We start from the raw sequence: 15,548 nt of genomic DNA, 5'->3' as shown, positions 1-15,548 counted from the left end.
CTGTAAGAAAGCAAAACACCATTTCCAAGATTGTCCTTCCCCATTTCCATCTCTGCTCTTCGGCTGGTGGAAATGAACCCTGAAGTTTCTCCAAGTTTGTAAAATGTGCACACAAAGCAATCCAGAAGGAACGGTGTATTAAGAGACTTTTACTAAATAAATACAAGTAACAGAGACAACCCTAAAATGCCCTTGAGAGCAATCAGTGCCCTCAAACAAGGCTGAAACCAGGCAAGCTCCCAGCAGCACCCACAGCCTCTTTTTGTCTTTCATGGGTCACTTAAACATCTACAAAATACTGGAACAAGTTTCCATGAGCAGCTGTGGATGCCCCAGCCCTGGAAATGTTCAAGGGCAGGCTGGTCAGGGCTTGGAGCAGCYTGGTCTGGAGCTTYGTTGAAAATCAGTGCTTGAGTATAAAATATCTCGATGGTTTATCTGAAGAGGCAAAACTTGCCTTTAAACATCCATTTCACCAATAAAGTGCCCAGTTCATTCAAAGTCAACATTGTAGAAAAACTCAACTCAGTATCCACCTGCGCATTTTTGGCATGGCTGCCCTGGGATCATCCAAAATTCATGAGATGCTCATTAGAGTTTGAAAACTTCCCTTTTTTTCCCCAGAGTAGTCATAATAATGCTCATCTGCTGGGGAAAAAAACTAAAAAAAAACAAAACCACAAAATTTCAGCTTCAAAAATAAGTGACACTCCAAAAGCTACACTTAACATTTGCTTCAAGTTCTCACCAGATGCTGGAGTGGTCAAACACCTTCCAAGCACTTTGCTGGTTTGATTCCTATACAAGAACACACCATGAGGAGCTCCCTAGAGCTGGCAAAGCTCCACCCTGACAATTATGAGTCGTTATCTTTGTGTGGTCTTTGATTATCACTTTGTAAAGGCCAACAGTTCATCAGCTGAAGGGAGGGGAGGAAAAGGTTGGGTTGGGATGGGCTGCTGTGGAATTTATGTTATTGGCCAGTTTACCTTCCCGTGAAAGTTTATGGGTTTGAGTGCTAAAACCAGGTTRGAAAGAAAAGGGATGAACTTCCCCCACAGCTGGGCCTTGCTGGTGATTTTGCYTTTTAACTAAGACACTAATCAAATCATGATGGTTGTGTCTCAGGTGGAACTTCACCTTCAGGGTAAAGCACTCTATTGTGTTTGGCCAGACTCAGTTTGATCAAAAAGTCTGAAGTTTAGTTAGGCTTCTTCTATATCCAGTGGGAAATAAAGCAACTTTTGGAGCACAACTCTTCTGTCCTATTTAAACAAAAATTCAGGGTAAGGTAAGTAATAACCTTAATCCATGGCTACAGTGGACCCTTGACCAGGAAGGAAGTGCAGACTGAGCATCTCAGATGCTAATGTGTCCATAAGCAGAGTAATCTCCTCCACTCTGGGTCTCTTCTGCTTATGGCAGTGAAGTGGAAGGATCATCCTGTTATTCCTCATCACCTGCCAGCTGCTCACCACTGCTTGGCTCACCAGAGTTATTGTCCTGCAGAATGGCTACTTAGTCTGCTTGTGCAATCAATCCCTTAACTTAGGGCTGGCAASAGCCTCATGTTTCCAAGACCAGAAAATCTGATGTTAAATATTGGAAATTTAGAATGGATTCTTTGGAAACCATTATGTGGCTGCATGAACCCACTGGAAAAGAGAGCTGTGTGGGAGGAAAAAAGATTGAAAACCTGTGTCTGGAAGGGCTGCCTTCATCTCTTCAGGGTGAGTAGAGGATGCTGGAGATAAAAGGGGTCCTCAATACAAAAAGTGTACAAGGAAGGCTGAAGAGCAGGACTAGTGTCTATTGTAGTCACACAAGAGACAAGGAGGGAAACTATCACCACAGGAACTGTTAAAAAAGCAGGGTAAGGAAGGACACTTTTTATAGCTTTCCATAGCTTGGTCGTGTGTACTGTTTTCATCTATCAATAAAAAAGCTGAAGCCAAAGGACTCAGCCCAAGCCATCTGCTAAAGTTATCTCTTTTCTGGAAAATCTTAACCCAGCATGAGTACTTTATCAGCTGCTCCCAGACAGCGAGCACACTCTATTAGCRGTCCCAATCTAACTGTGTGTTCAGYTGAGCTATCTGCRAGGAGAAATCAAAAACAACRGGGGCACAGGGGCATTTCCCAGCAGAGGAACACTCGCAGCAAACACCCATCAATCACATCTCCCTGCAGCCTCCCTGCTCCTTCCCCATCACGCCACAGCGGGGAGATAACCACAAGCAGAAGAGAATCCGGAAAGTTTGCATCTACTTGGGAGTGTTTGCGTCTGCTGAAGAGGTGGTTTGTACAGAGCCCAAACATGACGCACAGCACAAGGAGCCCTGTGTGCTTCCTGGCCTCCAGACACCCACTCACACAGGTTACATCCTGGTCAGCCTTCCTGGCGGCTGGGGATGCTGCTYGGACAGCCAAAGGCTCCCCACTGACACGGACATACAGCAGCGCTCTCTGGAGCCAGTGAGATTCCTGCTGTCTGAACTACTCTCAGGGAGATGCTGAGAACTTTCTTTCCAACCCTCCTTTCAGTTTTCATCACTGGATCCCACTCTTGTATGTCTCCCTTGCTGATTTTCAGTCCAGTGCCCTTTTCCTCTTTTACCCATGGTATCAGCAGGAAGGGATGACTCAGGCCCTCAGGATTCATGAGCCAGTTTGGACAGCCATGATGTTTTCAAGCAACCAATATGTATCTTTTGGGAGTTCTTTTGATTTGGATTTATCTCTTCGTGGCTTTCAGGGAGCTTGCTGTTACACTTGCAAGCTCATCTCCTCATGCAGAAGGAACACCTCTTAAAGGAAATCAACTGGATGATCTTTAAGGTCCCTTCCAACCCAAGGCACTCTATGATTTTGGTGTAGAAAAGCCAAAAGGATGAGCCTGACAATGTTCCTAATGATGAGAGCACTTGTCTGGGAGATGAGCCCTGGCTCTCCATCTCTTCTCTCATCACTGTTCCACAATTGTCCAGACTGTGCTGGAAGCATGAACAGTAAACTCTTTGGTAATTCTAAGGAATACAGGGAAAGGAGGAACAGAGGCAGAGCACAATCCCTTTGTTTTCCTCCTGTTTGACAGGCAGCCCTGTGAAATGAGACATTTTGTCAAGAGTATTTGTCAAGAGAGAAAATAAGAAACTGAACCCGCACCTCCTACAAAGTACTGAGCATGTGAAGGACAAGGACTGACAGGTGTTTCTCTTTTTTTGTGCCTTTGCTGATGGAGTGGGAGAGGAGGGTCACTGTATGGGCACTGCCAAAACAGCCTTCCTCGAGTTACTCATTAGCGAAGGGGGGCAGCTTTTCACTGTGGGGGACAAGCTCCACAGATCCTTTCCCTATCCTAGCCCCCATCATTACCAGGCGATCTGTGAAATGTGGCATTCAGTCACATCGAATTACTCCATCCCACTCTAATTGGCTCAGTAAGTCACTTCTGTTTACTGTCAAGAAATGCAGATGAGAAACGTGCTCAGCCATACAGAGCTGGCACACCATCCTGCATGAGGCCAGACCCTCACCAGCTGCGCCTCGGCGTAGCATCTCGTCAGCAACAGATGAAAGCTGCTACCTGACCCCAGGACCATCCTGCAGAGACACTACATGGATTTCACAACATGCTGAGCGTGCCCCGTGTGCTGCTTCTGGTTTTGGTTTCACCCTGGAAGAGCCATTCAGCTGATTTTGATTTCACCAGGGGTGGTTGATGCTAACAGCCAAACACAGTTGGGATCAGGACCTTTGTAAGCAGCGGGAGCTGYGGCACTGTCAGCTCCCTGGGCTGGGAATACCAAAGGTTATCCRTCACCCTCATCCCTGAGGGATGCTCTAACATAATGACTCACGGGTGGGYTCAGCACGAGCCCCACTGTGCTGTGCCTCCTTAGCCCTGCTGGCCGTGTTCTTTCATCTCCCTGTGTGTGAATTAYGGCAGCTCCCAGCTGCTGATTCCTCATCCATTCTCTTCTCCACTCCCCCTCCTCCAATATGCTCAGCAGGTTGTTCTAACTCAAGATCTGCTGCACAGCAGTCTGCCCTCCTCGCTGGTGTGTGTGCACATGCAATTTTGCAGATCATCTGGAAATACCTTTTAACGTAAGGTCTTTACCCAGCCTTTCTGTCAACCCATCACAACCTGGGGTATTGATGCAAATAGAGTGATCTCTATTTACATTCCTTCCACACAACCAGGGCCCTGCAAAATTATTTTGGCRACCAGTTCTTAGTTCTCCTGCCATCACAGCACCGCTAAATTTGGATCTGAGGCTCTCCACAGTTCTGCCTTTGCATTTAACATATGCTATGGAGAATAAGGTCAATATTTGTCAGCGCGTTGCCTGTGATGAACATTGTCCCAGCGACGCCCGCGGTGGCCTGATTCAAAGCTCAATCGAAGAAACAGGCAGCTCTGCATCTGAAATGACGTGTTTTATGGCTTGGGCGATTTTGATAAAAACTAATGAGACCCACAGACGGACGGTTTTGTTTTCACAGCTGACGGCTGCCTTGCATAACACATTCGCATCAGCAAATATTTTTCCAGGGACAAATACATGCCTGACCACGAAAGCAGTGATTCCTAAAGAAACTGCAGAAGGAAGCTGTCGGTGCAGCCAGCTACCTGCTGTGTGCACRCAGGTTGCTGAGAGTTTCTGTTGACTTTAGACACTTATCAGGAACAATTTCAAGCTTTCACTTCTTGACTAGAGCAAGCACAGAGCAGTATTACATCCTTCCTGTTCTTCTGCAAGCAAGGACAGTAATTCAATGGAGACAATAATTTATTCTTCCACAAAAGTAGTATKATATGTTCATTGCATGGCTTTTTAAGTACATTCATAAATTTCACAGCAAGCCAAAAGCAAAGGAGAAAGTTTTTTGCTGAACACTGGTACTAGGCTATAAACACAAAGCTTTTGTACTATGTTTAAACCAAGCAAAAATATCCTGTAACTGTGCCAGAGGTCAGAGAAATTGGAACTAATTCTGTGAATTTTTAATAGTGAGAATAACTACTCAGATCAAAATACCAATTTCATGACCTTAAGTAATAATATAATCATCACTTGCAACACTCACTAGTGTAACTGAATTTAGCTCACCTCCCAAAACTGATCATTTTAACCAAAATACAGAAAAAAAAAGAATTCTAACAATAGTAGTTTTTATGTAAAGCTTTTGGCTAGAAATTGATATATTTCATCTACAACTCCTGAAGTTCTCTTTTGACTTCACTGCTCATGACTAAACGACGCAGCCCCAGTGACTCATCCCTGGTTCGATGTGTGAAACTCATTCACAGCTGTCATGGAAGACGTCACCTCCCTGAGCCTTTGGGAGAGGCAGAGTGCAGGAGGTACCAAAGCACCATCTCTGAGGCTCCACTGTAGCACCCCTAAACCTAATTGACTCGTTCAGCCTTTTCCTCCTGCCTCTGAATATTCTGTTTCTCCACCAAYTACTCAAAAGGATGATTCACTGGAAAGTTTTCAACCATTCCTACAAATCCCTGAGTTGAGACAGTTTTTAAAGGGATTGAGTCTGGCTTAAGTGAGCTCACACCAGGGATTACAGCTGGTTTAAGAAAATACTTTCAAAAATCAATTTCACTGAAAGCAGCAAATGTCTTTTTGCTTTTTTTTTTTTTTCACCTAGATAAGATCTGATATTTGACCACAGCTAAATGAGACAGTGCTACTGACAGGCTGCTGCTCCTGCAGCCAAATCCCTCTGCCCTCTTTGGTCCTCCTCCCTCACACCACAGTGATGCTCAGGAGTGAATTGCCTCAGAATGAACTGTTTTCCAGCTCCCTTGCACAAATCTTTTCTTTGCCCCAAAACTGTTAATCCTGCCACTTTAACTCTGTTTTTAGAGACCAGGGAGAAAGTGCTGTAAAAGCCTCATGGGGGAAAGAAGCATCCCCCCTCCCATGGCCCCCCTACACACCAGTTAAGATAATGAGAGCAGCAGTGTTTGTGGGCCTGGTGGTAGCTCAGACACAGGATGGAGCAGGCTGTGGTGAAAAATGGGTTTTTAGAGGTGCTTTTGTGCAGCCCTTTTGCCCAGCATACCTGTGTTTCTGCTGGAGGCAACCAGAGAGTACACCCAGAGCAGAAAATACTTGTTGGAAAACTGACTTGAGCTGCTTCAAGGGTTTTTGGGAAGAAAAAAAAAAAAACTGATATGTTCCCTTGGGCCTAAATGGAACATACTGAAAAATAAGGAATTATTGACAATAAGGAAAAAATGGATTATGTTCTACCTGCATAGAAACCATTCTGGAAGGACAGCTCATCCCCAGAGTCCTGTGGGTAACACAGCTATGAATTCAGCATCCAATCTAAACTCTCAGTTGTTTAAAATAAAGACAACAGAGGAAGGTACTGATTGTACCCTGTGTGTCTGATCCAGGCAACATCTGTTCCTGTGACAACCCTGATATGAGGGGTTTTTTTGAACTTCAAACATCTGAGGTTCTCCTGTCTAACCTTGGCAGTTCTCAAGTTTTATCTACCAGACTCCACCACACAATGGTTTACAAATAGCTTTTGCACATGGTCACAAGAACACCAACAGGAATAACAAGAAATTATCCAAACAAAAACATAACCCTTAGACTACTCAGACTTTGCTCCTCCGAGGTGCATCCATYGCTGTCAGTAATGCTGCAGATAAGATTAGACCTGCTGCTAAACCTCCAAGYTTCCATTCTGCTCATTCTTTTTTCCATTCTGAAAAGGGAGCTTATCTGCAGCTTTAGAAAGGCTTTGTCCTGGAGAGCAAGGACAGTGTCWGTTAACAAGGAAAGGGGACTCTTTGGGGAGACTCGCCCTGAAGTCCCTGATTTTGGGTCTCCAGTCATGATCTTTCACTCTTCCTTCAYGCTGGATCAAAAGAGCAGGCAACCRTRGTGACAGAGCCTGCCAGAGGACACAACAGGAGCTGGGGTAATCTGCTCTGTACCTGGACCCAAAGCAGCCTGGTGAAGTGAAAAGCTCCAGAATGAAACTCAAACACAGCAATCACTCTGAAAAYTCTGAAATGGRAAGTCTCAGAGGATCTATAAAAGARAAGGGCAACGAGCACCTCTTGAAAGCAGCCCCGAGGTGTCCCTCCAACCCTACTGGAGCCTGGCACCACAGGCTCTTATCCTCCCCCGAGCATGTGGGACACAGCCTGTCCCAGCAGCAGGCAGCTCCCACAGCCAGACAGGWGTGCAGATGCAAAGCCAGTCTGGCCAGAGACTGGCCAGAGTTTGCTTTCACAGAGCTGCAAGGAAMAACTTTGCCTCCCCTAATTACTGTTATCCTAATAACAAAGAAAAAATAATAACAATAATAATCTTTCTCTGGGAAAGGTGTGCCTGCATGGAGTGTCACAGAGCACACACGTGCCGTGATCCATGAGGTAACATTACTCCATCTCCACGTGTCACTGAGGGCACTCCCAGGGCACAGCAGGCTCTCCTGCCCATGGTGGCACTGGCTGTCTCCAGCAGTGTGGCAATGCTGGCTGTGCCCAGTTACCAAAGGGTATCCTGAGCGCTGTAAAGCCACACCCAGGCAGACACACCCCCAGCCTGTGCCCAGTGCCCAGCTCAAAGGATTCCATCTCACTCTTTTTCATAAAATAGTCACAGTTGTACCCCCTCTCCATGCCACTGCCACAGCCATGGATCCAACAGGGCTCCTCCAGGCAAACATCAAKGTCCCTGGAGCCAGAGCAGAAGGATCCCTTCCCATTTACTTCCAAGCACTAGGTGGGGTCAGCACTGTTGCCGTAGGTGCTCTCAGACCCATTAATTTGGAAACTGCTGCCTCAGAGCACAGGAAAGGGAGATCTGAAAGTCATTCTTCTCAACTCGTGTCTTTATTTGTATTCAAGCAAGATATATTCGCAAGATATATTCTATATAGCAAGATATATATTATCAGGGAAAGGACTGGTTTGATATGGGACAGAGCTCAGCAGAGCAGGAGTTCCCAGGGAGCAAACATTCACTGAGGACTCTGTGTTTGTTGTTGATGTGATGGGTTATTGCACTGGGAGACCTGAGGAGCCCAGCTGAGCTCAGAACCCTGCCAGGCTGGGCATCCAAACACCCAGGAAGGGACAGCCTCCAACCCAAAGGCTCAGGGGAGGTCTCACTGCAGCCTTTCTCTGTATAAGGGGGCTTAGAAAAAAAGGAGGGGGAGGGACTTTTTACATGGACAGACAGCGATAGACAAGGGGGAACAGTTTTAAACTAAAAATGGAGATAATTTAAATTAGATGTCAGAAAGAATTTTTTTATTCAGAGGGTGGCAAGACACTGGCATCAGGGTTATCCAGGGAAGCTGCAGATGCCCCATTCTTGGAAATGTTCGAGGTCAGGCTGGATGGGGCTTGGATCAATCTGGGGTAGTGGGAGGTGTCCCTGTCCATGGCAGGGAGTAGGAACTGGATGATCTTTAATGTTCCTTTCAGCCCAAACCATTCTGTGATGCAATGATTCAAAGCTTTTACAGTTAGAGGAGAAATAAAATGCATGCAGAAGGATGCACAGAGAGGTTAAATAAGGTGCCCAAGGYCATGTGGGAAGAGTGTGGCTGTCAGGGTTACAAGCCAAACATATTTTACCTTGTTACTTCACTCCTCCTACTGAAAATGTTATCACTGCTTGCGGGGCGGGGGGGACAGWAATTTGGAAGACACACCTTTCATTTAGTTAATTGTGATCTTTTAAAAAAAATTATGTAATTAACACATTTCAACATGCCATAAAACATATTCTGCGTTACTAATTTATCTCCTGGACTTAAAAGACCACAATGATCAGTGAAAAATTGTCAGCAAATATGGAGAAAGATGTCAGAATAATATGAAATTAAAAGAAAGAACAGCTATAAACAGACACACACCCTGTGTGATCTCATTTTGACTGCACAATTGATTCAATTGGGGTCCCAAKTACAGTGCCAAGCTCGGTGCTGCTGGCACAGAAGAGCTTTTCCTGTGCCATATAATGGTGATTGTAATATCTGGAATTTTTATAATAGGGCAGATCCTGGGTTTCCAAGATAAGGATGATAATAGGCTTTCCATCCCAGAAACACCTCCTGTCAGCCCTTGGATTTCCACGTCTCTGCAGCTCCCTTGTGAGGGTTAAATGCCAGTTTTCCCAGGGGCTGCAGGCAGGAAAGCAGCAACGGCCACACACCACACCACACCACAGATGCTCCCACCATGTCTCACACCAAGCATTAGAGCTCAGACACCTGAGTGATCTGGACAATTTGTGGAGGAAAAGAGCCAGAAAGGGCTGCTGAGACCAGCAAGCCCACCCCACAACCATGTGAGGCAGCAGCTCAGGAGCTTGGGCAATGTGGCCATGCCTGACACGGCAGATTCCTCGTGGCTGTCCCCAGGCTTGGTTTGTGTGTCACAGGAGGTGTGCAGGACCTGCTCTGCAATGTCCTGGCTCACTCCAGGCACCTCTGACCAAGCAAACTTTACTCACAGATCTGTGACTCAGGGGATCTCARCACCTTCTTTGACTCCTGCCATATGGTTTTGCAGTCCTCCTGGAGCTTGTAGAACCGCTCCTTTCTCCAGGAGCTTGACTTCACTTTTAGCAGCTGGCTGCCCTTCAGGAGGAACTTGAGGTCCTTGTCATCYTTGAGGCCTGCAGAGAAACAGAAGTGGTAATGTTTTAAGAGACAGCTCAGGAAATGATGCTTAGAGAGTTTTCCACAGGACAGACAGGTCTGGGGAGGAGAGGAGAACAGAGCAGAGCAGAGAGACCCAGAAATCCTCCATGCCACTTCACGATCACAAAAATCGTCTGAGGTTTTGTGTTTCTAAGATTGAGTCTGAAGGCTTTGGGTTATAATTGTCAGGTGTTTTACAAAGATAAAATATCTCCTTCCCAACAAATAGAGTCTACTGTTGGGATTAGAAAACTACAACAAAACCAACAACAGAACAGTAAAAGCAGAGAAAAGAAAGTTGCATAACTTGTAACTGGAATGCTGACAGGAACTTTCAAGTGATTTCAAATCTATTCTGCAACAAAATTTCCTTTGCGGAAACAGGAATACACAAAGATATCTCTCTCYTCCTCTGGCAAGCAGTGCCTTCCTATCCACATGGGAATTTTGCAGATCGGATGAAGGTTAGGAGAGATAAGTTTGATGACAGGCAGTAACACACGTGTAAGGCAGCAGTAAGCAGCAGCCACGCTCTCCTCGTTGCTCAACCATCCAAAGGTCTTTGTCTTTCTTGCACTACAAGGCCAATGCAATGTCAAGTAATAACAACCAGACCTTCTGGTTGTGGGAATTTCAGATTTCACAACTTAGCCTAGATTCAGGAAGGCTTTTGTGACATCTAGAGAGGCAACAGAATCTGCCAATGCCACGTAGATTTGGCATTCTACACGGTTTTGAATGTCTCAACAGGGCATGACTTCCACATGCCTAAATACCTTGGGGAATCTGTCCCTCAAACCAACCATTAATTACAGATCTGAAGCGTGTGGGCTGAGGAGGGTGAGAGCATGAAACATGAGAAACGCATGCTGGGCTTTCTGCAATAGGCACCTTGCAGTTCCGTGACGCAGCATGAGAGGCTGGTTCAGAGATGCTGCAGCGCTGACCATGCACATCCCAACTCAGAGGGAACTTTTCCAACCTCATCTTGACAATGCAGGTGACCACTCAGCCACCTGCAGTCACCTGGCACTCACCTGGAGGGAAATTCCTCAGTACTACACAAATGTAATGTGGGGTCTCACAAAAACATTTTTATTGCAATGTCCCCTGTGACACTGGGTTGGGTCTTCTCTGATTGCTACTTTAAATCATTGGCTTTTAAACAAAGCAAGATAATAAACTACCAAACTTCAGGCCTGCCTGGAAAACAAAGAGGTTTCCAGGATGCCTGCCTGGAAAACAAGACCATGAGGTCCCAGTGGCCAAATTCCCAGTCTCCTGACATTCCATGYAGGAAACTGAAGCATCAGGTGCTGCAAAGCGCCAAGGTGTGTCATGGTGGCAGCAGCAAATACCAGCACTGTGGGTTTGTCACTGGGATACACTGGCCTAAAGAGAGCATTTCATGTTGACAAAGCCCAAGATTTACATCAGAGATGAATATTAGGGGTGCCCAGTGTCCACTTTGTGATCCACTCACACCATTTAGTGGTTTTTCAAAGGACCAAGCCCAGAGCTGAGCTGGGCTGAAACATCCAGAGTTGAGAGCATCAGAAGCTGGAGGTCCTGCAAAGGTGATTTTTGGCCTCTCTCCTTCCTCAACATTAAATTAGCTATCTTGTTAATTGTCTTTCCCTGCTACAGCACCCCCTGGGCTTCTCAGCTCATGATCAATCTGGAGTTTCCCAAGAAGGGAATTTTAATGCTTCCATCATTGAAAACCTCAGAAAAAAATTCATGGGGAAAAAAAAAAAAAAAGCTGTCTCCTGCAAACCACAAAAGGGTGAAAAGTTGAGCCCAGCTAAGGGACCTGGGACAGGATTCCCAGGGGTTTACAAGAGSCAGATCATCTGGAGGAAGGACAGACACCACAACAGCTTCACAGGTTCTTGGTCTCCTGGGCTGTGCTGAGCTGGCTTCTGCTCTGAGGCAAAGGCCCTCCAAGTGCAGAGAAGATAGCACAGACTCCAGCCACACCAACATCCCCGGGGCTCTCCTCAGGGTGCCTGGAGAGGAAACCAACCTCTCCCTTCACCCTGTTCACCCACATTTCTATCCCAGCTCCCAGGCTCACAAATCCCAACTACTCAAGGCATCATCACAGGACTAGGAGGAGGACATGTCATCCTAGGGTGACATGAGGAGGAAAGCAGAAAACCATCAATTCCTTTGGATGTCTGTGTCCATGAGTGTGCAMTGAGAAATCCATTTAACCAGGGCAGGTTTTGTTCCACACACCCTGAGTGCAGCATCTGTAATGTGTCCTGCTACCAGGACATCCCAAAGAGCTGCACCAATGTAATGAAGACAAATCTGGCTGGGCATAGATGGTGGCCAAAGGCAGATTCCTCTCCTCCAGGCTTGGGCCATGCAGTCCAGACACAAGCTGGAGCTCAGAGCCCTTCATCCTGTCACCAGCACAGCTCAGTCAGTGTATTAGCATGGTCAAAACTCCCCTTCTTCTTCCCAGGATCTAACTATGGGGTGGGAGCAGCCCTTTCACTCATCCTTGGCCACTGTGCCTGAGTACCAGGAAAGGTTAAATGATAGCAAAGGAGGACACTGGACTTTGCAAGAGCAGGAGGGAGGGATGAAATGGGACAGTGTGTGGTGAAAGCATGGCAAAGATTAAAGATGGCAGAGTTAGGGTCAGAGGGAGAAACCAAGGAGCGGACAGAGATGAGCTTCACTCTAGGAGACAGCAGGTTTGGCCAGGAAAGGGCAAGAGGGCTGATCATGAGTGTCTAACAGCTCTGACATCCCCTTGATGTGGGGTCCTTTCAGACAGAGAGCAGCCACCCTGAGATGACCTGTGTCAGTGGTGACCCCAAGTCCTGCCTGCAGGACCCAGAGGAAGGAGGGACATCCCCTTAACCAGGTGGGCACAGCCTGTGTCAGGCTGCTTGGGGTCTCTGGCAGTCCAAGCTCACACAGCTAAACCGGACAGGGAAGGGGCCAGTGCTTCAGGTTCTGCCTCCCATGCCCAACCAAGCMCTGGCACAGACTCTTTTCTTGGGTGAGTCACTTAATTCCTGAATTCCTACCTGAAACAGTATTTTGTCAGGCCAGAGATGCAGTGTAAGACACTCTGATCTGCTCATACAGGAACCACAAACACACCCCTGGTGTGTCAGTGGGGCATTATTCTTGGCTGGTTATTTGAACTGCTTTCCAGGAAAAAAAAAAAAAAAAAAAACCCTACCTTTTCCCAGCAGAAACCTGAGGATTTCTGCCTAACAACCCCACAGAGAATTATGGAATGATTTGTGTTGGAAAGAGCCTTACATGCCATCCCATTCCACCCCCTGCTATTGACAGGGACACCTTCCACTAGACCAGATTGTTCAAAGCCTGAAACTGAGGAAGTTTGTGGTCCACAACTCCATCTCACAGCAATGAAAACTCGTATAAAAGAAACCAAAGTCATTGTACACATGCACCATCTAAAAGTTAAAAAATCTGTGCAGCAGGACAAGGATATTGATTCCCAACTATATAACAACATTTAGCACAATCACTGCACTGAAATAGATGTGCAAATACTGCCTGAAACATGTGGCAGGACTGTGCCTTGCTTAGCATCATCTGTAAAACACCAAATACATGCTTGGCATGCAAAATTCCAGATTCTCTTTCAAGGGTCAGGACCCCCCTCCTTGCAAAACATCAAATCAATCACACACTTTCTGAACAGAATACATTMAGCMCACTGTGATGTTCAGAGCAAAAATTGTGTTTGGCCAAGGAAGGAGTGCCTTAAGCACACATAGCACTGCAATAACCATCATGTTAATACACTGTTCTAGGAAGCATTAGACACTGRCACATTAGAAATGTTCACCTTTGCCTTATCTAGCTCAGGTTTACAGCAAGCATGAAGCACAATAAAACAAGAGCTGCCACCATAGGAGCTGGGCTTCAAGTTCACTGAGGAGATAGTCAGGATGGCAGTGATAATCCATATTGCTGCACTGTTCACTCATAAATCTGCTGATCTGATAGAATTTAATTACAGTTGCTATAAAACAAGTCTTCTCCCGCCTGTTGTACCCCTCCCACCTGCTTACACACCGGGCTTAACTCAGGTTTGCTGGTTGAAAAGGGCAGAAAGCCTCTCTGGTAAAATTTAAAGAACTCGGGTGGGTGAGTGGCTATTTCCCAGTCCCATCCGCCCTCTGTGTACACAGGAATCAAGGGACTCACATCCACCGGGGCTGTGCCTCCAGAGAGCAGGAACCAGCAATGAATTCATAGCCAAGCACACAAGTTATGAAACTTCCCGGGTTTCCTCTTTCATCGACAAACTCTTATGGTTCTCTGGGCTCTTACAGCAACAGGCAGCACCGAGCAGGGCTAAAACTGAGCAGGAGAAGGGCACTGCCCTCCTCAAACACCCTCAACCAGAGATAGTTCARAAAGCCCAGCAAGAGATTTGGGAGCCAACCCTTTACCCACATTCTTTGATGCCTCCAACGAAGCAGTACGCACATCTGGTGTGCGGTTACAGGCAACAAAAGGAAACCTTGGGGATTTAAAAATAACCCCCAAGTTTAGGGTGGAGCACTGCCTCTGTGCAGGCACAAGAGAAAGAAAGCGGCTGCCAGTGCCCAGGCTCTGCCCAAGCTGCCCCTTACCCAGCCTGATGCCATTCAACGCGGCCACTCTACGGCTCTGCTCCAGTAGGATGTTTTCCTGGGACACGGTGCGCTTGGGCTGCCTTCGGATGCACTGCATGATCCAGTGTGGGGCTCGGGGAGAGGCGCCGGCGGTCGGGAGGGCTGGGGGGCCACGCCACCCCTGCAGGGATCCCTGCTCATCCAGGAGCCTCCGGCGGGCGCGGGGTCAAACGGGGCTCCAAGGAGCGAGCGCCGGCAACGGGACAGCGGGAGCGGAGGAAAGCAGGGGAGGGCAGAGTCCAGCTGGGGGTGGGACTGTGGGAAGTCTCTCCTCCTGCTTCACACGCTGGATGCAAAATTAAGCCGAGGAAGCCCGCCGGCAGCTGCCCAGGTAGAAGGAGCAAGTTTTCCACCGGTCATACGCCAGTGGGATTTCACGCATCGTTTCCAGAGGCTGGAGAAGTCCCAGATATTGTTTGTGGCTCCTAATCAGTGCTTTGGGTTTGTCAGCTTATCCTGGATCGGAGCGAGCTTGGCTCCACCCTTTCTCTTCTGTGCWGCGCTGCTCCGTGCTGTTCCCACTGACAGGCGCTGAGGACGGTGCCTAAAACCCCTCTGAGCCAGGGCAGATGTGGCCCAAAAGAGGCTCGGAAACTGTGTTTTAACGCTCTTCCTTTTCCACCAACAGAAGAGTATTTTCCTAAGAGTCCGGAGAGTGTCTCTCTGCCACCGATTTCCTGTGTGACTTGGGTGAGTCACTGACCCCACATTTCTGCATAGCTTTGGGTTTATTCTTGYAATTCAGATTTACCCTGCACACTGRTATAGGAATAAGCCCCCTCAAGGGTTTAACCAGTCACTGATTACACAGAATCACAGAACAATTCAGATTGAAATGAACCTCTAGGGCTCTCTTGTTCAACCAGCCATTCAAAGCAGAGTCACCTTCAAAGGCAGATCTGGTTGCTTGTAGCCTTGTTCAGGTGAGTTTGGATATCTCTAAGGACAGAGACTCCAAAGGCAATTTAGATCCCTGTACAAGAGCTTAGATGTTCTCAGTGAAGAATGTGTTTGTTATGACCCATATAAATTTCCTTTCCTGAAACTCATGGCCATTCCCCATTGTCCTGGCAATGGCTGGGAGTAAAATCCATCTCTACCCTAGCCATGACCTTTTCTGAAGGGAAAAACACCAGTTATATACACACCTTGTCACAGATTTTT

At 47.0% G+C, this 15,548-nt stretch overlaps 1 protein-coding gene across 3 annotated transcripts in view; it reads right to left on the bottom strand.

Annotated features, from left to right (window-relative positions):
• PLCD1 (phospholipase C delta 1) overlaps positions 1-15,548 on the bottom strand; it is a 49,864-nt gene that overhangs the window by 27,297 nt on the left and 7,019 nt on the right. Inside the window, exons 1-2 of one of the 3 annotated variants that reach the window (XM_057365429.1) lie at positions 14,343-15,511; positions 9,516-9,680 (exon numbers count right to left, since the gene is read on the bottom strand). In XM_057365429.1, the coding sequence (XP_057221412.1) occupies positions 9,516-9,680; positions 14,343-14,442 (265 nt within the window). In that variant the 5' untranslated portion in view covers positions 14,443-15,511. Of the gene's footprint in view, positions 1-9,515; positions 9,681-14,342; positions 15,512-15,548 lie in introns of those variants that run through there. The other 2 variants (XM_057365430.1, XM_057365431.1) reach the window with 2 other exon arrangements.

Source organism: Malurus melanocephalus, unplaced genomic scaffold, assembly GCF_030028575.1.
Source record: "Malurus melanocephalus ecotype Western Australia unplaced genomic scaffold, MMel_1.1 scaffold_52, whole genome shotgun sequence".
NCBI classification, from domain to species: domain Eukaryota; kingdom Metazoa; phylum Chordata; class Aves; order Passeriformes; family Maluridae; genus Malurus; species Malurus melanocephalus.
The sequence above is the reverse complement of the archived record's forward strand: the minus strand, read 5'-3'. Positions and strand labels throughout refer to the sequence as shown.